The sequence below is a fragment of the Ranitomeya variabilis genome, chromosome 8 (genome assembly GCF_051348905.1).
Source record: "Ranitomeya variabilis isolate aRanVar5 chromosome 8, aRanVar5.hap1, whole genome shotgun sequence".
NCBI classification, from domain to species: Eukaryota; Metazoa; Chordata; class Amphibia; order Anura; family Dendrobatidae; genus Ranitomeya; species Ranitomeya variabilis.
The window spans coordinates 189,669,684-189,689,630 of record NC_135239.1 but is presented as its reverse complement, the minus strand read 5'-3'; the positions used below and the strand labels follow the sequence as shown (position 1 = coordinate 189,689,630).

General features: G+C 46.2%; 1 protein-coding gene across 7 annotated transcripts in view; it reads right to left on the bottom strand.

The window, feature by feature from the left end:
- Nucleotides 1–19,947, bottom strand: part of SLMAP (sarcolemma associated protein) — a 101,722-nt gene that overhangs the window by 50,182 nt on the left and 31,593 nt on the right. For all 7 annotated transcript variants that reach the window (XM_077278589.1, XM_077278591.1, XM_077278590.1 and 4 more), the window contains exons 2-3: nucleotides 19,643–19,790; nucleotides 17,509–17,581 (exon numbers count right to left, since the gene is read on the bottom strand). In XM_077278589.1, coding sequence (XP_077134704.1) covers nucleotides 17,509–17,581; nucleotides 19,643–19,790 — 221 coding nt within the window. The remainder of the gene's footprint in view (nucleotides 1–17,508; nucleotides 17,582–19,642; nucleotides 19,791–19,947) is intronic.

Sequence of the window (19,947 nt, the reverse complement as noted above, 5' to 3'; positions counted from 1 at the left end):
GGTCAGTAATGGTGTGGGGAGGCATTTCTTTGGAGGGCCGCACAGCCCTCCATGTGCTCGCCAGAGGTAGCCTGACTGCCATAAGGTACCAAGATAAGATCCTCAGACCCCTTATAAGACCATATGCTGGTGCGGTTGGCCCTGGGTTCCTCTTAATGCAGGACAATGCCAGGCCTCATGTGGCTGGAGTGTGTCAGCAGTTCCTGCAAGATGAAGGCATTGCAGCTATGGACTGGCCCGCCCGTTCCCCAGACCTGAATCCGATTGAGCACATCTGGGACATCATGTCTCGCTCCATCCACCATCGTCACGTTGCACCACAGACTGTCCAGGAATAGGCGGATGCTTTAGTCCGGGTCTGGGAGGAGATCCCTCTGGAAACCATCCACCGCCTCATCAGAAGCATGCCCAGGTGTTGTAGGGAGGTCAAACAGGCACATGGACGCCACACACACTCTGAGCATCTTTTCCTTGTCATGAGGCATTTCCACTGAAGTTGGATCAGCCTGTAATTTGATTTTCCACTTTGATTTTGAGCATCATTCCAAATCCAGACCACCATGGGATATTCATTTTGATTTACACTGATCATTTTTATGTTTTATTGTTCTCAACACATTCCACCATGTAATGAATAAAGATTTGCAACTGAAATATTTCATTCAGTGATATCTAGGATGTGGTAATGTAGTGTTCCCTTTATTTTTTTGAATATATAATATATATATTTATTTATTTTGATGTCGTTGGAGAAACGGACCACATGTTGAACCAATTCACAAGTCAGCTGAGGACTTCTATTCAAGCTTCTAAAAACCTCCATGACTATCAGGTTTTTTTAGCATTTCGCAACAGCCAACCTGCCTTTCCACAAGTTTCCCACGCTAGATGACTTGGTGATCAGATGATCAGAGGTGGCCTGACCACTGGGATTCCCATTGATTGGCAGGTAATGGGGGTAAAAGCTCCATAGGATGGAGCAGCAGTGCACATGCGCCAACATGGCTCCATTCATTGCCTATGGGGATGCAGAGCGCTGCACTTGGCTTTCCTCGGCACCCGTATAGAGGGGAAAAAAAAAAATAGAGTGGTGGTCCGGTATCCAACGTGCTGTACCATTTCGTAACAGGAATAAAAACTCCCCAATTTGGCGACTGGTGCGTGACCCAGTGGTCGGATACTCATGGATCTGCAAACCATCATTTACCCCATAAATAGGTGATAAATTGTTTCAACCAGACAACCCCCTTCACCGCTCCAATTACTCCTGGAAAAGTAATAGATTCCTGCACAGACACATAGCATAAAACAGCCACAAAGAAATATCACAGGTCCTGTTTTGCTAATCATCTCTGTATATATAGAGTGGAGAAAGGAAGGATACATCTGTATGTGAACAGTCTGAGAATACAAAACTCCTCATAGACCAGACTGTGGGTTATAGGGAATCTGTCATCAGCTTATTGCTAGCAGTACATTGAGGGGCACAGACCCGGATTCCAGTGATTTATCACTTACTTACTGCTATCACAGTAAACACATCTGCTGCAGATCGAGCAGCTCTCTGAATAAAGAGCTATGTATAGCTCCGCCCTCACCACTGATTGGCTGCTTTCTGTGTATGCTGTTCACTGGCAGAGAGCTGCCAATCATTGGTGGGGGCGGGGTTACACAGAGCAAGAGGACTAGATGGCACGAGACAACTGGTCGTCTAGTGATAATCTCCTGCTAATAAAACACCGATTGCATTAGAACTACAGCAAGCAGCCCAGTAAGTGATACATCACTGGAAACGGGGTCTCTTACTCTACATTATGCTGCTCTCAGATTAGGTGGCAAAAACTTGGTGATAGATTTCCTTTAAGTAGTATAAAAGTCGCCTGTCAGAAGGGTTATGTCCTGATGGCTTACAAAACAAGGTCTTACATAGTGGAGTGTGGAAAGAACCGAGCAGGTGATCAGCAGATGAGCTCAGTCGATGACAGCTCGGATTGTTTTACGGCTGCCAGGTTCACTTCTGGATAATGTCTGGATGCATGAGAAGCATTATTAGCAGTCACTGTGTGCAGATTGCAATCTATTGTCAGCCGCCTTAGTCTGTGAATGAGTCAATGACAAGGACTCTGTCTCGATGATACAATATCTAACACATATTTATCATCGTCCGCCCCCGACACTTTACCATGAGACCGAGGCCATTTAAAAAGCATAAGCACCAAATTGTACCACGAAAAAGAAGTCTCCGGATCGTTCGCTGTCTTGATAATGTGCCTGTTCTCCAGGATCTGTGGCAGACCCTCCACCTGGTACGTCACAGTTCTCCAAGACGTCTTGTGTCCAGTATACGCAGCCATCATACACGTGTGCGACTGCTGCGCCCATAGTGTATAGGACTGACGGAGACCGGGACACACGCGCCTCAACAGCTTCCATCACTACTATAGTAAGAAAAATGCTCATCTTTTCTTCTCCACCTATCCGGCACAGAGGTTCTCATTTTTTGACCACTGCAGCCAATCACTGACCTCAACGGTCTAGTGCCGTACGTACTTACTTGCAGCACTAATCTAGACAACAGACTATAAATGTTTGGAGTAAAACAACCCCAATAATGTTAATTTCAGACATTTTTGATGTATCTGTTAAAACCCCTGTGCCAGCCGAAACCCTCCACGCCATAAGCAGTGAGGTTTCTACAGTCTTGTTCACATGGTGCGGTTTTTTTAGGGTTTTTTTAATGCACAATGCCAATTTTTTCAGTGTTTTACTACAATTTTTCTTCGTTGGGATCAAAATGTCTTCGCACCAAAAACAAAAAACTTTCATGCAGAAGAAAAAAAAAATCCAAAAAAAGGCTGTGCAAGAACATATCCTTAGGGCAGTGTTTCTCAACTCCAGTCCTCAAGACCCCACAACAGGTCATGTTTTCAGGATTTCCTTACTATTGCACAGGTGATAATTTCATCACCTGCTCAAGCATTTATTCCATCGCCTGTGCAATACTAAGGAAATCCTGAAAACATGACCTGTTGTGGGGTCTTGAGGACTGGAGTTGAGAAACACTGCCTTAGGGTATGTTCACATGTTTATGTTGGGAGCACCTTTAATAAACAAGAAAAGAATGTCCTTGTCCTTCATAAGAAGTGAACTATTGTTTAAGATTAGGTTTTTGGTTATATGTAAATAATAATAAAAGAAAAACCTTGATATTTTCACACTGGCCATGAATATTGGTTGTAATAGACTGACTTACACCCTCCTGACTTTTTATTACCATGCTCTCATCAAGGCAAAGATCAATGTGAAGAGAGGAGGAGGTGGTGAGATGTAACATCTATTGTGACTGGTGGATCCTGTGTAATCTACTGTATATAGAGGTGTTATCAGTCATTATACAGGAGTAGGAGGTGAGCTGTGACATCACCTATTGTGAATAGTGGATCCTGTGCTATCTACTGTATATAGAGGTGTTATCAGTCATTATACAGGAGGAGGAGGTGAGCTGTGACATCACCTATTGTGAATGGTGGATCCTGTGTTATCTACTGTATATAGAGGTGTTATCAGTCATTGTACAGGAGGAGGTGAGCTGTGACATCACCTATTGTGAATGGTGGATCCTGTGCTATCTACTGTATATAGAGGTGTTATCAGTCATTGTACAGGAGTAGGAGGTGAGCTGTGACATCACCTATTGTGAATGGTGGATCCTGTGTTATCTACTGTATATAGAGGTGTTATCAGTCATTGTACAGGAGGAGGAGGTGAGCTGTGACATCACCTATTGTGAATGGTGGATCCTGTGCTATCTACTGTATATAGAGGTGTTATCAGTCATTATACAGGAGTAGGAGGTGAGCTGTGGCATCATCTATTGTGAATGGTGGATCCTGTTTTATCTACTGTATATAGAGGTGTTATCAGTCATTATACAGGAGTAGGAGGTGAGCTGTGACATCACCTATTGTGAATGGTGGATCCTGTTTTATCTACTGTATATAGAGGTGTTATCAGTCATTATACAGGAGTAGGAGGTGAGCTGTGACATCATCTATTGTGGATGGTGGATCCTGTGTTATCTACTGTATATAGAGATGTTATCAGTCATTGTACAGGAGGAGGAGGTGAGCTGTGATATCACCTATTGTGAATGGTGGATCCTGTGTTATCTAATGTATATAGAGGTGTTATCAGTCATTGTACAGGAGGAGGAGGTGAGCTGTGATATCACCTATTGTGAATGATAGATCTTGTGTTATCTACTGTATATAGAGATGTTATCAGTCATTGTACAGGAGGAGGAGGTGAGCTGTGATATCACCTATTGTGAATGGTGGATTCTGTGTTATCTAATGTATATAGAGGTGTTATCAGTCATTGTACAGGAGGAGTAGGAGGTGAGCTGTAACATCACCTATTGTGAATGGTGGATCCTGTGTTATCTACTGTATATAGAGGTGTTATCAGTCATTGTACAGGAGGAGGAGGTGAGCTGTGACATCATCTATTGTGAATGGTGGATCCTGTGTTATCTAATGTATATAGAGGTTATCAATCATTGTAAACTTGTCTATAATGTTAATGAAACTGCAAAAAAAATTATTTTTTTTTTACCACAGAACGGGAAGTAGGAGTCTACAATAAGGCCTGGTAGCCAGTGGAGAAAAAAAAACATATCAATGTTTCAAATTAAGATTTTTTATTTTTTTATTTTTTTTTTTTGAGGGTGTGGGGTGAGGAAGGAAAAAAAAAAATTAAATAAACAAACCATAATAATCTGATGACATTAATGGCAGGTCATTGCCTGATGACACATTCCCTTTAAGATGAATGTAATTTTTGGCTGTGGCTCTAGAAGTTTGTGCAGTTTGGTAAATGATCGACAGGCAGCCGCTGATTTAGGAGCTGGTGAGCGAGGATACTTCTATAGGTGAATGCACCGGTGGTTATACAAATGTGAACGACCTCCAAGAAGACACAAGCGCTAGACTGAGATAAGTACAAGCTGTTGTTTTACGAACATTTGGGTAAAAAAAAAAAAAAAAAATTCTATATGATATATAGACAGATAGGAGAATGGCAGAAAAGCAGCAGCACTGTATAGAGCAGTCGTGGCTTCTGCTGGAGTCTCGTGTACATGTTGGTGCACAGAAAAGTGAGAACTACAGAACGAGGAAATCAGGAGAGAAAGAAATTAGAGTCCACAAGGGGGCGCTAGAGAGGACAGAAAGGTTTATGAATGGCATGTGCTCCACAAGTCACGGGCCGCACCTAGTGACCGCGCAGGAAGCGACTACACACAGCTCTGTATGGGAGACTAACCATTATACAATCTGAACCCTTTCATCACTGCTCCCCATAAATGGTGGACACATCAGATGAGCGCTGAGGCTGGGGGCATAGGGACTATGGAAAAAACATCAGCAAGCACAAAGGTGCAGGTGCAGAACATCCAACATGACTATTCAAGATTTATATTCGGGACGCCCAATTCTGCTGAATTATCCCAGCAGTATCTCGGAGGTGTGTGCCCGTCACCCACTTTAGTGCAAGTAAATTACAGTTCTGGCATCCGAATAGAAGCAGACTATAATGAAAGGACAGGTCCGGCCATGTTTTATAGCCGCGTGTACAGAAGTGATGCCATAAGCGGCGAGTCTGTACAACCAGACAGGTGCTGGCATCGCCCCTTGTGCCCGTATATGTAACTCCCAGAGGGCAGAGTTCGGCCCAAAGTGAATAAGACATTTTTTTATTTCATCTACACTTGGTGTCCAACATCGCCAGAAGGCTCCAAAGCTGGTGACGGTGACTGATACCCCAAAATTCACACAGCTGCTCAAAAGAGAAATCCAGAGGAAGTGCTGGAATATTCAGGGGCACAATAGTATTTGGGAGGAAACTGCTATTCTAAGTGATCAGTAACACTACCTGTATGCAAGCAGAGGTGGCGCAGGGTCAAGAAGGGGAACAGATCAGGAAAGGTGCCGACTACAGCGCCATCTGCTGCACCAAAATGGGGATTTACATTCTTAAGTGCACTGGGGGCGTGGAAACAGACCCCTGGAGGGCGGAAACAGACCCCTGGGGGGCGGAAACAGACCCCTGGGGGGCGGAAACAGACCCCTGGGGGGCGGAAACAGACCCCTGGGGGGCGGAAACAGACCCCTGGGGGGCGGAAACAGACCCCTGGGGGGCGGAAACAGACCCCTGGGGGGCGGAAACAGACCCCTGGGGGGCGGAAACAGACCCCTGGGGGGCGGAAACAGACCCCTGGGGGGCGGAAACAGACCCCTGGAGGGCGGAAACAGACCCCTGGAGGGCGGAAACAGACCCCTGGAGGGCGGAAACAGACCCCTGGAGGGCGGAAACAGACCCCTGGAGGGCGGAAACAGACCCCTGGAGGGCGGAAACAGACCCCTGGAGGGCGGAAACAGACCCCTGGAGGGCGGAAACAGACCCCTGGAGGGCGGAAACAGACCCCTGGAGGGCGGAAACAGACCCCTGGAGGGCGGAAACAGACCCCTGGAGGGCGGAAACAGACCCCTGGAGGGCGGAAACAGACCCCTGGAGGGCGGAAACAGACCCCTGGAGGGCGGAAACAGACCCCTGGAGGGCGGAAACAGACCCCTGGAGGGCGGAAACAGACCCCTGGAGGGCGGAAACAGACCCCTGGAGGGCGGAAACAGACCCCTGGAGGGCGGAAACAGACCCCTGGAGGGCGGAAACAGACCCCTGGAGGGCGGAAACAGACCCCTGGAGGGCGGAAACAGACCCCTGGAGGGCGGAAACAGACCCCTGGAGGGCGGAAACAGACCCCTGGAGGGCGGAAACAGAACCCCAGGGGGCCCGGGTAAACAGAATCCAGTGGGGTATGAACAGACCCCTGGGAGCGTAGACAGACCCCCGGGAGTGTAGACAGGCCCCCGGGAATGTAGACAGACCTCCGGGAGCGTAGACAGACCCCCAGGAGCGTAGACAGACCCCTTGGGGGTGTACCCAAGTCCTTGCAGTCTATGGCGATGTATACAGTGAACATACAAAACAGAAAAGTAAAAAAACAAAACTACGGTAATTAGCAGCCCCATTGGGCAAATGGAGACTCCTAATTAAATGTGTGTAATATGAGGTATATGGGTTTTATTCTTGCCTTTTTCCAAACAGCCAGGTCCAGTGGTCAGAACGCTTCACACTGCTTTTTTTTTTTTTTTTTTTTACTTTATTTACGGCATTTACCATACAAGTTAATTTTAAAAATGAATAGATAAGACTTTCACCAGTGTGGTGACACCAAAGCGTTTCTTCCTTTTAATTAAATGCTGCTCAATTCATACTGGGACGAGAGAAAGGGAGGTCCCAGCACCTATCGTCCTGGTAGAAAGCTACTTACATGGAACCACCCATTCAAATGTGGAAGATGAGTTAGGCTACGTTCACATTTGCGGTCGGCGCCGCAGCGTCGGGCGCCGCAGCATGCGTCATGCGCCCCTATATTTAACATGGGGGCGCATGGACATGCGTTGCACTTGCGTTTTGCGCCGCATGCGTCCCTGCGGCGCCCGCGTCCGGGCGCAGAGGACGCAGCAAGTTGCATTTTTGCTGCGTCCAAAATCAATGAAAAAAAGGACGCATGCGGCGCAAAACGCAGCGTTGTGCATGCGTTTTGCTGCGTTTTTGTTTGCGTTGTGCATTGCGGCGCCGACGCTGCGGCGCACAACGCAAATGTGAACGTAGCCTAATAGAGCATTTTAGACCCGCATTTGCAGAAAACACAGTTTTAACTTTATGTAGGGGGCTGTTGAGGACAGAAAGACCACTATTCTTTACAGGTTTTGGGTGAAAAAAGATGTTGGCTATAAAACAAAACCTTCACTCTCCCAATAATCACTACTGTATAATAAGCACGTTGTTTAAAATGTAAAAATGACAAATGAAAAATAAATTGTTAAAGATGTTCAGGGGGAGAATAAAAAAAAAATAAATAATAATAATAATATGCTCAAAATATCAGTAGCAGAACTACAATATCACATTAACCACGGACTGGGAAAGTGACCAGTAAAGTCGCTGATTGCAGGAGAACCCATTGACATATGTTCCCATTATGGGGATTGAAAGTCGTCTGTACTTAAAGGGACGGCATTTATTTTCCCCCATGATGTATGCTGGATGGGCTTAAAAGTCACTTTCCCATGAGCGCACAATGATTGAGGGCCCAGATAAGAATCCGCTGACATCAGTCTTCAGCTATGTGATTTGTACAGTTCCCCAGCAAAAATGTCTGCACTGGCAGGTTAATGATCAACACCTCCAGGTACAAGAGCGATAAACTTGGCGGAAAGATGGAAATAAAAACTCCTGACTGCTGGTAACTGATGGCTTTGTCTATCCTATCAAATATCTATCCAGCACTGAGCACTATCGTACAGTTTATATATGGAACATAAACCACAGAATTAGCGGAGTAACTGTATACAGTCCTAGTTCTACAGCTGTAATGTGCTTCAGAGCTGCATTCATGATTCTGCTAACAAACACGCTTTCGCTGTTACACAGGGGTCAGTTTGTCTTACATAAGGTTACGGCACGTGGCTGGTGCAAATCCCCTGACTAGTTCAAGCCTCATAATAGTCAGGTCAGAAGCGGTGCACTCTTAAAAAAATATGTGGTGCGCAAAGGAAAAAATTCCACCTCTTTTTTGTTACAAGAAACCAAAGTCTTGAGACTTTCCTTCTTGCTGGGCTATATCCCTTTCCACTCCTGAAAGATATACTCTCATCTTTTTGCTATGTATATGTACTTTCTCTACATTGGGATTTTTCACTTTCTAGTGACTTGGGTATTAGGTTTATATTATGCACTTAATTTTTGTTTTGGTCTTTTTTTTACTTTTTCCCTTATAGGGTTAATCCATATGTCATAGTAATTTATATGTCCAGCTTGTTAGGTCCTTGTGTTGGGGACTATGTGGTTCCTTTATGGTTGATATTTATATACGATATGTCCCCTTATTTACTTATTTTTTATTTTTCTTATTGTTTTATACTAATGATTTCTTTAATGGGACCCATTTTCCTCTTTTTAGGGGTTAATCATTATATTTTTATACATTGCATTTTTCTGCCCGCTCGGTTTAATACTTTAATACGTACCGCACTGGCACCAACAGCTTGTCTCACTTTTTTACATCTAGTGTCTAGTCTGACATACTGCGCATGCGCCATTTTCTCTTTCGGCTTTTTCCGTACCTTATACGAGTATTCTCGTGTTTCCGGATGTGACCTCATAGAATTCACGGCATTTATACCTTGTTTATGGTGCTTGGCATGTCATCCTGCCTTGAAGCCACGGGACACACGCCGGCATCTGTATTCTTTCGGGTACGTACATACGATTTGGGATTTCAACCAGCTGGCAGCGCTTTTGTGACCTCATGTTTATATATAAATGTAGTAGTCACATTTTTGTGAGTTAGTCATCTAGTCTTTTGTAGTTTTTTGTATTCTACTACATATCGTTTTTTTTGTTTCTTCTTGGGTTCCCCTGCAGTTAAGATCCGTTCATATTAGCCTGCATAGGCAAGCGCCAGAAGAAGAATTTCTCTTATTATATACAGGTATATTATGTAGTATATGCGGGTTTATGGTGATGGTCTCTTGCGGAGAGATATATATATATAGATAGATAGATAGATATATATATATATAAATATATATATATATATATATATATATATATATATATATATATATATAAATATATATATATAAATATATATATAAATATATATATAAATATATATATATATATATATAAATATATATATATATATATATATATAAATATATATCTCTCTCTCTGTGTATATATCGATATATGTATATACTTAAGGGGTTATACATTTCCATCCTGTGCGATATTTCCTTTTGCACCTTTGTATGGACCTAAACTCTGGACCTATATTCAGTGTTCAATATGGTTTTTGTTCTTTTCTTTTCCTTTTGGTTTTTTGTCTAATATAGATTCTTTTCTCTACTTTCTTACCTTCCATTGTGTACACATCCCCTTCTTCTTGGTCTCTGGATAATGGAGTTATTATACTTAATAAAGTTTCTTCTCTTTTTTCCATCACGGTGTTTTCCCAACCACGTGGTGTCTCCGGTGTCTTTTTTCTATTAAAAACATCCTTTTCTCGGATATGGTTTATTCAGCCACTTAGTTTGTTTAAAATGTGCATATGTTGTACTACATTATTGAAAATTTATCTGTTTTGTTCTGTTATTATAGACTTCCTTGAAAAAAGGCATTACATGCCGAAACGTTGGAATTTTGATGTCTGTTTCATTTTTTGCTGGCTGTCTATCAATAAATCAATTTCCACTGAGAAATAAAAAGTTGTGGACTAGTTGAGTGCCGAAGGTTATCCTTTCTATCTATACAGTTCAAGCCTCAAGCAGATTTTGAGCCCCGCTGGGAGATTACAGCTCTGAAGATTAATGAACTAGAATACTGGATTTTATTTTTTTTTAGGTCAATGGAGTGTAATAAAGTAGGCTAAACCCTTTACAGTTTTTAGAATTGTCTTTTTCCCTTTATTTACCTGCAGATAAATAGCATTTAAACCCTGTCTGGCCAGATTACTGGAACAGCGGCTGCAGGGAAAAAACAAAAGTTATATCCTCCCTAAAGCTGCTCGCTTCTGCTCATCTGGGTGGTGCAGGGAGCAGTCACTGTGCTGTAATCCCACCCTGGCACATTGATTGACAGCCTCCTCCGCAGCGTGTGTGAAGAGTGAGCGGTCAATCAGTTTGCCAGGGAGTGATGACAGTGCACTCACTGTGTACTGAACAGCGACTATCAGTCCTCATAGCGGAGCACCACCAATGACTGGAGGCGAGCGGGTACAGGAAGGATACCACGTCCTTTTCTCACTGATCCAGTCAGCCCGACAAATAGGATTTAAACTTAATTTACCCCCTATAATTGAAGGTAAATAGGACTTCTTAGCTGTGACAGGTTCCCCTAAATTACTAAAATAATGCAATGTACTAGGATTCATTGTATCCTCCAAGTAGAGGACGGAGCAAATAAAGCCGCTGTCAACTCACAGCCAGGGCTGTGGAGTCGGAGCCCATTTTGGTGGGGTCTCTGTCGGTGACATGGAAATTGAAGAGTAGGAGGTTTGGCTTACCGACTCCACAGCCGTCAGGGCTGTGTAGTCGGAGTCATAGCCCATTTTGGTGGAGTCGGTGACATGGAAATTGAGCAGTCGGAGGTTTGGCTTACTGACTCCACAGCCGTCAGGGCTGTGTAGTCGGAGCCCATTTTGGTGGAGTCGGATTCACGGAAATTGAGCAGTCGGAGGTTTGGTTTACCGACTCCACAGCTGTCAGGGCTGTGTAGTCGGAGTCAGAGTCGGAGCCCATTTTGGTGGAGTCGGTGACATGGAAATTGAGCAGTCGGAGGTTTGGCTTACTGACTCCACAGCTGTCAGGGCTGTGTAGTCGGAGTCATAGAGTCGGAGCCCATTTTGGTGGAGTCGGTGACATGGAAATTGAGCAGTCGGAGGTTTGGCTTACTGACTCCACAGCCGTCAGGGCTGTGTAGTCGGAGTCATAGAGTCGGAGCCCATTTTGGTGGAGTCGGTGACATGGAAATTGAGCAGTCGGAGGTTTGGCTTACTGACTCCACAGCCCTGCTCACATCAGCTCTTTCCTCCGATAAGAAAAGTAGGTGACTTTACAGTATAACTACTAGGACGGACTATCAATAGGAAATTGGCAGAATTCAAATGCGCGACCTCATCCGACTCAGGCCTATTCACCAACTATTGAAAAGGAGCTGCTACAGCGGTCCATCCATTGTAACCTCTCCTTCATAGTTTACTAGAGACCGCTCCATACCATCAGTGACGACCAAGTCTGGCATTACCGCTCTCTAAATCTGTACCTTAGCTTCACTATAACTGAAAGCCGGCGGCTCCTGGGAGGAATGAAGTTTATTTTCTCCCAGTAGCCGCTCATTGAATGCGGCATCCAGGCAGTATAGTACCACTATTAACCTACAGATTGACCCTATATCCTCAGGTTAATAACGTTTAGGGACGTGAAAGGTTCACATTGCGCACAAAGCCAGGTACTGTAGGAAGAAGATCTGGCGCGCGCACAGATAAAGCCACCAGTACAATTTGCTTAGACTTGGAGAAGTATTCTCCGAGAAAATGAGTGGAAGATATTTGCATAGAGTTTGCAGAATATTAACCAGAAAACTTCGGGGACCTCGGATTTGAGGCTTTGTCCCAGTGAATGATGAGAACGTGAACTCGCCCAAGTGTCGCTTCCTATAACAGGAGAGGAAGACTCAAAATAGAGAAGATTCATTAGTGAATGACATCTACAGAGCGGCGACTTCCTGAGCGCTGATGTCCTACCAAAGCCCTGAAATTCCCAGACTTCTGAGCCACGATTTACATGGCCACAGACAGAGCTGTCTAGATTTCTACCAATGATGCAAATCACAATGAGGAAACGCGAGGAAGGGGAATAAGAGGGAAATAAGACGATTCGGAGTGTAGGTGTCGGGCGCCATGTGCTGTTGTCGCTCCTCCAATCTGTCTGCGCTGTTGGATTTACACTGGGACGTTTGCTATTAAACATGGAGATCTGACTGCTGAAATGCTACATGACAAACACTTCAGTATGCAGCTCCTGGGGAGAGTTCATTTACGTATATTATTCAACAGAAACATAATGAAGAAAATTCATTAAAATTATACATATATATATATATATATATATATATATATATATATATATATATATATATATATATATATATATATATATATATATATATATATATATATATATATATATATATATATATATATTTGCCTAGAATACTACTTCCTGCAATTTGTGCCAACTTCCGTGGCTTTGTCCGGAGCTAATGTCCGGAGATAAGTGACGTCACCAGTGTCCTACACCCAGGCAGAGCACAGGGGCCCCAGGCAGCATATGGGGCCCCAGGCAGAGCACAGTGGCCCCAGGCAGCATATGGGGCCCCAGGCAGAGCACAGTGGTCCCAGGCAGAGCACAGGGGCCCCAGGCAGCCTATGGGGCCCCAGGCAGAGCACAGTGGCCCCAGGCAGAGCACAGGGGCCCCAGGCAGCATATGGGGCCCCAGGCAGCATATGGGGCCCCAGGCAGAGCACAGGGGCCCCAGGCAGAGCACAGGGGCCCCAGGCAGAGCACAGGGGCCCCAGGCAGAGCACAGGGGCCCCAGGCAGAGCACAGGGGCCCCAGGCAGAGCACAGGGGCCCCAGGCAGAGCACAGGGGCCCCAGGCAGAGCACAGGGGCCCCAGGCAGAGCACAGGGGCCCCAGGCAGAGCACAGGGGCCCCAGGCAGAGCACAGGGGCCCCAGGCAGAGCACAGGGGCCCCAGGCAGAGCACAGGGGCCCCAGGCAGAGCACAGGGTGCCCCAGGCAGAGCACAGGGGCCCCAGGCAGAGCACAGGGTGCCCCAGGCAGAGCACAGGGTGCCCCAGGCAGAGCACAGTGGCCCCAGGCAGAGCACAGGGGCCCCAGGCAGAACATGGGGCCCCAGGCAGAACATGGGGCCCCAGGCAGAGCACAGGGGCCCCAGGCAGCATATGGGGCCCCAGGCAGAGCACAGGGGCCCCAGGCAGCATATGGGGCCCCAGGCAGAGCACAGTGGCCCCAGGCAGCATATGGGGCCCCAGGCAGAGCACAGTGGCCCCAGGCAGCATATGGGGCCCCAGGCAGAGCACAGTGGCCCCAGGCAGAGCACAGGGGCCCCAGGCAGAGCACAGTGGCCCCAGGCAGAACATGGGGCCCGAGGCAGAGCACAGTGGCCCCAGGCAGAGCACAGGGGCCCCAGGCAGAGCACAGGGGCCCCAGGCAGAGCACAGGGGCCCCAGGCAGAACATGGGGCCCCAGGCAGAGCACAGGGGCCCCAGGCAGAGCACAGGGGCCCCAGGCAGAGCACAGGGGCCCCAGGCAGAGCACAGGGGCCCCAGGCAGAGCACAGGGGCCCCAGGCAGAGCACAGGGGCCCCAGGCAGAGCACAGTGGCCCCAGGCAGAGCACACACCAAATCAGAGGCCGAGGGGCCCCGCCAACCAAATCAGAGGCCGAGGGGCCCCGCCAACCAAATCGGAGGCCGAGGGGCCCGCCAACCAAATCGGAGGCCGAGGGTCCCCGCCCACCAAATCGGAGGCCGAGGGGCCCCACCAAGCTAATCGGAGGCTGAGGGGCCCCGCCCACCAAATCGGAGGCCGAGGGTCCCTGCCCACCAAATCGGAGGCCGAGGGGCCCCGCCCACCAAATTTGAGGCCGAGGGGCCCCGCCCACCAAATCGGAGGCCGAGGGGCCCCGCCCACCAAATCGGAGGATAAGGGGCCCCGCCCACCAAATCGGAGGCCGAGGGGCCCCACCAACCAAATCGGAGGCCGAGGAGCCCCGCCCACCAAATCGAAGGCCGAGCGGCCCCGCCCACCAAAGCGGAGGCAGAGGGACCCCGCCCACCAAATCGGAGGCCGTGGTGCCCCGCCAACCAAAGCGGAGGCCGAGGGGCCCCGCCAACCAAAGCGGAGGCCGAGGGTCCCCGCCCACCAAATCGGAGGCAGAGGGACCCCGCCCACCAAAGCGGAGGCCGAGGGGCCCCGCCCACCAAAGCGTAGGCCGAGGGTCCCCGCCCACCAAATCGGAGGTCGAGGGTCCCCGCCCACCAAATCGGAGGTCGAGGGTCCCCGCCCACCAAATCGGAGGCCGAGGGTCCCTGCCCACCAAATCGGAGGCCGGTCCCCGCCCACCAAATCGGAGGCCGAGGGTCCCCACCCACCAAATCGGAGGACGAGGGGCCCCACCAACCAAATCGGAGGCCGAGGAGCCCCGCCCACCAAAAGTAAGTGCGGCCCCAAAAGTAAGTGCGCCCCCGGGTGCAAAAGTAAGTACCCCCCCCCGGGTGCAAAAGTAAGTGCGCCCCGGGTGCAAAAGTAAGTGCGCCCCGGGTGCAAAAGTAAGTGGCCCCCCAGTCCCGTGTGTGATAAGTGCTGCTGTAAAGCTGGTAGCGCTGTTCTAGCACCATGTATTTCCTTCAGGAAATGCCCATCTAATATATAATTGCCTAGAATACTACTTCCTGCAATTTGTGCCAAGAAAGAACATACCAATATACATAGTTATTGATACATATTATTTATTATTTACATTATTGTTCTTAAGCAAAGAACCGTTGTTGTGGCATTTGCCACAACACGCAAAGTTGTTGTCTGATGTCTTTCATCACTCCCCTCATAAGCATGTTCATGGATCCTGTGTAACTGTACCTTAAATAACAAGAATTGTCAAGAGCTGGTGAGTGCAGCCATTTTTTGTTCTTTCTTACTATTATTTATTAATTGTATTATTCTTACATTTGAATAAATAAAGTATATATGGATTCTAGACTCCCGATTCTTTAGAATCGGGCTGCCATCTAAATATATATATATATATATATATATATATATATATATATATATATATATATATATATATATATATATATATATATATATATAAATTTGGAACAGGGAGTTGAATAAAATGATACCTTGATATCGGTGATCCGATATCTTATTCCAGAGAAATCCATGTTTTTTCTTAATATGTAAATGAGCTGTTCAGATCTATGGGCCGAACATAGATCTCCCCGAGAATCTGCCTCCAGAGCTTATTGTAAACAAATGGAGGCGTTACCAGTGTGAGACATAAAGATAAGGAGAACAAACTATCAGTCATTACATGGCTCACACTGGTAATGTACCTTTCATTTAAAAAAAATCTCTGGAGGCAGATTCTTGGGTAGATCTATGTCCGGCCCATAGATCTTAACAGCTCATTTACAAAATAAGAAAAACATTGATTTCTCTAGAATAAGACATCAGATCACATATCTAGATATCGTTTTATCCAACTTTCTATGACCTACATGCTCAAATAGACGACTTAGGAGAGTTGATCCTACTGACCGATTCCATTTAAGTGACACATACAAGAGACACACAGAAATTTAAGAAACGTCCGCCACCATTTTCTTGCATACACAACAACGGGGGTGGTGCTTTAGGTTCTTATTGCAGGATATGCTACCACGGTCTGGGGAAGAATGTTTGTAATTAGCATAATTTTCTATCTACTGTAACTCCTATGCTACATGATATTTCTTCCATGGACTCCCTCCTACGTTGAGAGATTAACCAAGAGCGGCACTAAATATTGTAGGAATTTTTAATATGAGGGTCTGCGACTGCAAATTTTATGGAGGCCACTGAAGGCGAGACTTTTCCAGCTGCCACCACATCTGGTGATGTTCCAGCGTCATCACAACAACGTACTGCAAAACCCAGAAGACCTGGATAATAATAGATGTAAGGAGTGTAGATGCAAAATCCTAAAGAACCACCACTGACACCTGCCGTGCATGGGGAAGGATGCTTAAAGTGGTTGTCCAGGCTTGGGGCTCAAGTCTGCAGTCACTATGCGACTGCAGACTTGTGAATCCTCACAGCGCAAAGTGTGCGTACCGTCAGGACTCTCTGGTTCAGGCACATGAACGCAAGATGTGATTTGCATACGTGCGGTCACATGCAAGCTAGACACGCGCCGTCACATGCAAGCTAGACACGCGCCGTCACATGCAAGCTAGACACGCGCCGTCACATGCAAGCTAGACACGCGCCGTCACATGCAAGCTAGACACGCGCCGTCACATGCAAGCTAGACACGCGCCGTCACATGCAAGCTAGACACGCGCCGTCACATGCAAGCTAGACACGCGCCGTCACATGCAAGCTAGACACGCGCCGTCACATGCAAGCTAGACACGCGCCGTCACATGCAAGCTAGACACGCGCCGTCACATGCAAGCTAGACACGCGCCGTCACATGCAAGCTAGACACGCGCCGTCACATGCAAGCTAGACACGCGCCGTCACATGCAAACTAGACACATGCCGTCACATGCAAACTAGACACGTGCCGTCACATGCAAACTAGACACGTGCGGTTCCGCTCAATACAAGTGATTTGAGCTAGGCCAGACACGTCTAGTTGGAATGTGGCTGGAAGTATGCAAAATCCAATACTTATTTCAAATGAGCGCCCGCTCCCGACAACGGAGAATCCTGACAGTGTGCAGTGTGAGGACTCAAGTGTGACTTAATCCCCAAGCCTGGACAACCACTTTAATACAGATGCCCCAGCATAAGGCCACTCACACAGATTACAGCCCACTAGTGACACATCTTTAATACTAAGCAGCCACTGGCTCGGATCCTTCCTTGACAAGCAGGATGGGACGCCATTACTATTGGCTACACAGCAGAGAACAGAGGATCATTGTATGAGAAATGGCTGCACCCGGAGATGATCACTTTTCCTGCTCAGCTGTGGGTAAAGCTCTTGAGCAAACATTTTATTGCATATTCTAACAACAGACACTTACTCTGACCGTCGTCTCGCCTCTAATCCATCTGGCAAAAACAGCTTTACTGTGGACACTATGCAGCCATGGGTCACTGCAGGGAAGAAAATGCAAAAAATATTCATATGCATCACTGACAACATAATAGCATACAGCGGGATGTAAAAGTTTGGGCAGCTCTGGTCAAAATTACTGTTGTTGTGAACAGTTAAGCAAGTTGAAGATGAAATGATCTCTAAAGGGACTAAAGTTAAAGATGATACATTTTCTTTGAATTTTAGGCAATTTGTATTTTTTTTATCTTTACCTTTTAAAAATTACAAAAAAACATGGGCTGATGCAAAAGTTTGGGCACCCTTGTATAGGGTATAACTTTGACCGAGGTTTCAGACCATAATTAGCCTGTTGGGGTTATGGCTTGTTCACCATCATCATTAGTTAAGGATAGGTGATGAAAATATCCCCGCTTTATAAAAACCCAGCCTCCTCTAACCTTGTGCCTAAAAACAGCAGCCATGGATTCTTCTAAGCAGCTGTCTAGAAATCTGAAAATGGAAATGTTGGAGGTCCTCAAAGCAGGAGAAGGCTATAAAAAGACAGCAAATTGTTTTCAAGTTGCCGTTTCCGCAGTTTGAAATGTAATTAAGAAATGAAATTTTTTGTAGATTATCAAAAACAGTGGAGGTCAAGATAAGGTCTGGAAGACCAAGCAAAATTTCAGTAAGAGATGCTCGTAGGATTGCTAGACAAGCAATCAGAACCTGCGCTTGACTGCAAAAGACCTTCAGAAAGATTTAGCAGACTCTGGAGTTGTGGCACATTATTCTACTGTTCAGAGACCCCTGCATCAACATGGCCTTCATGGACGAGTCATCAGAAGAAAACCTCTAAAATTCAGCATCACAAATATGCAGAAGCCTGATGCATTTTGGAAACAAGTCCTGTGGACCGTTGAGACTAAGATAGAACTCTTTGGTAACAATGATCAACGGTATGTGTGAAGAAAAAGGGCACAGAATTTCTCGCCAACCATTAACCATGGGGTTGAATCAATCAAGCTTTGGGGTTGTGTTGCAGCCAATGGCACGGGGGACATTTCACGGGCAGAGGGAAGAATGGATTCAATGAAATTTCAACAAATTCTTGATGCAAAAACAACACCATCTGTAAAAAAGCTGAAGTTGAAAAGATGATGGCTTCTAAAAATGGTTATTGATCCTAAACACATCAAAATCCACAACAGACGACTTCAAAATGTGCAAGCTGAAGGTTTTACAATGGCCCTCACAGTCCCCTGCTCTCAACATCATTGAAAATCTGTGGATAGACCTCAAAATAGCAGAGGATGCAAGATGACCCAGGGATTTCACAGATCTGGAGGAATTGTCCAAGGAAGAATGGATAAAAATCTTCAAACAAGAAATGAAAGACTCTTGTCTGGCTACAAAAAAAAGTGTTTACAAGCTGTGATACTTGCAAAAGGGAGTGCTACTAGGTACTAACCATGCAGGGTGCCCAAACTTTTGCATTGGCCCATTGTCCTTTTTGTATTTTTTTTTTAAATGCAAAAGAAAAAAAAATTCCCTAAAATACAAAGGAAATGTGTCATCCGTAACTTTAGCCCCTTTAGAGATCATTTCATCTTCAACTTGCTTAACTTCACAATAACAGTAATTTTTACCAGGGGTGCCCAAACTATTACATGCCACAGTACTAAAAAAAAGCTCTAAAAAACGAAGGGAGAAACAATATTGCTTATAATCACAAGAGGGTAAAACTTCTCTTTTTGGATCATGCGTGGTCACAGAAGTCACATTAAGCAAGTTGACAATTTCGGCCCCTACGCGACACATTATGGCAAATCCTGGGCGATGTAACACAGCAGGTGCCGTCAGGTCTCAGCTATGACGCCTGATGCCGGCTGGTGTCCATTACATACGCCGTAGTAGGATCTCATGTTACCCTGGAGTGGACATATGACACACTGTCACCTCTAAGTGCAGAACTCGGACCTCCAGGGACAGGAACGTAAAGTGGTTCCCAAAATGATCAACGTCAAACCATCTGAAAAGGATATGGCTCCTCGGCCATGACTTCAGAATTCTCCAAGTTACTAGGAGGATGTGGTTTAATAATTCAGGAAATAAACACGTACCTTTCCTGGTGTTTTCTGTTACATCGACCCCAAACTGAATGATGTCCCCCGATAGGATCTCACACGGCGGGCTCTCCTCAGACCCTCGACTCAACCTCTGGCTGTTTATGAAGGTACCATTACTGCTCTTAGTGTCTTGAAGGTAGAACTGGAAGAAAATAAGGAGACCAATAAACAAAAAAGCACAGACCAATGGAGAAGACGACAAACATGGATTTAATCCCCAACTCATCTCTTGGACAAAGCGGACAAGTTATTAAAAGCGTTTCTCACATTAGAGGACCGGCCCTTTCACAGATTACATC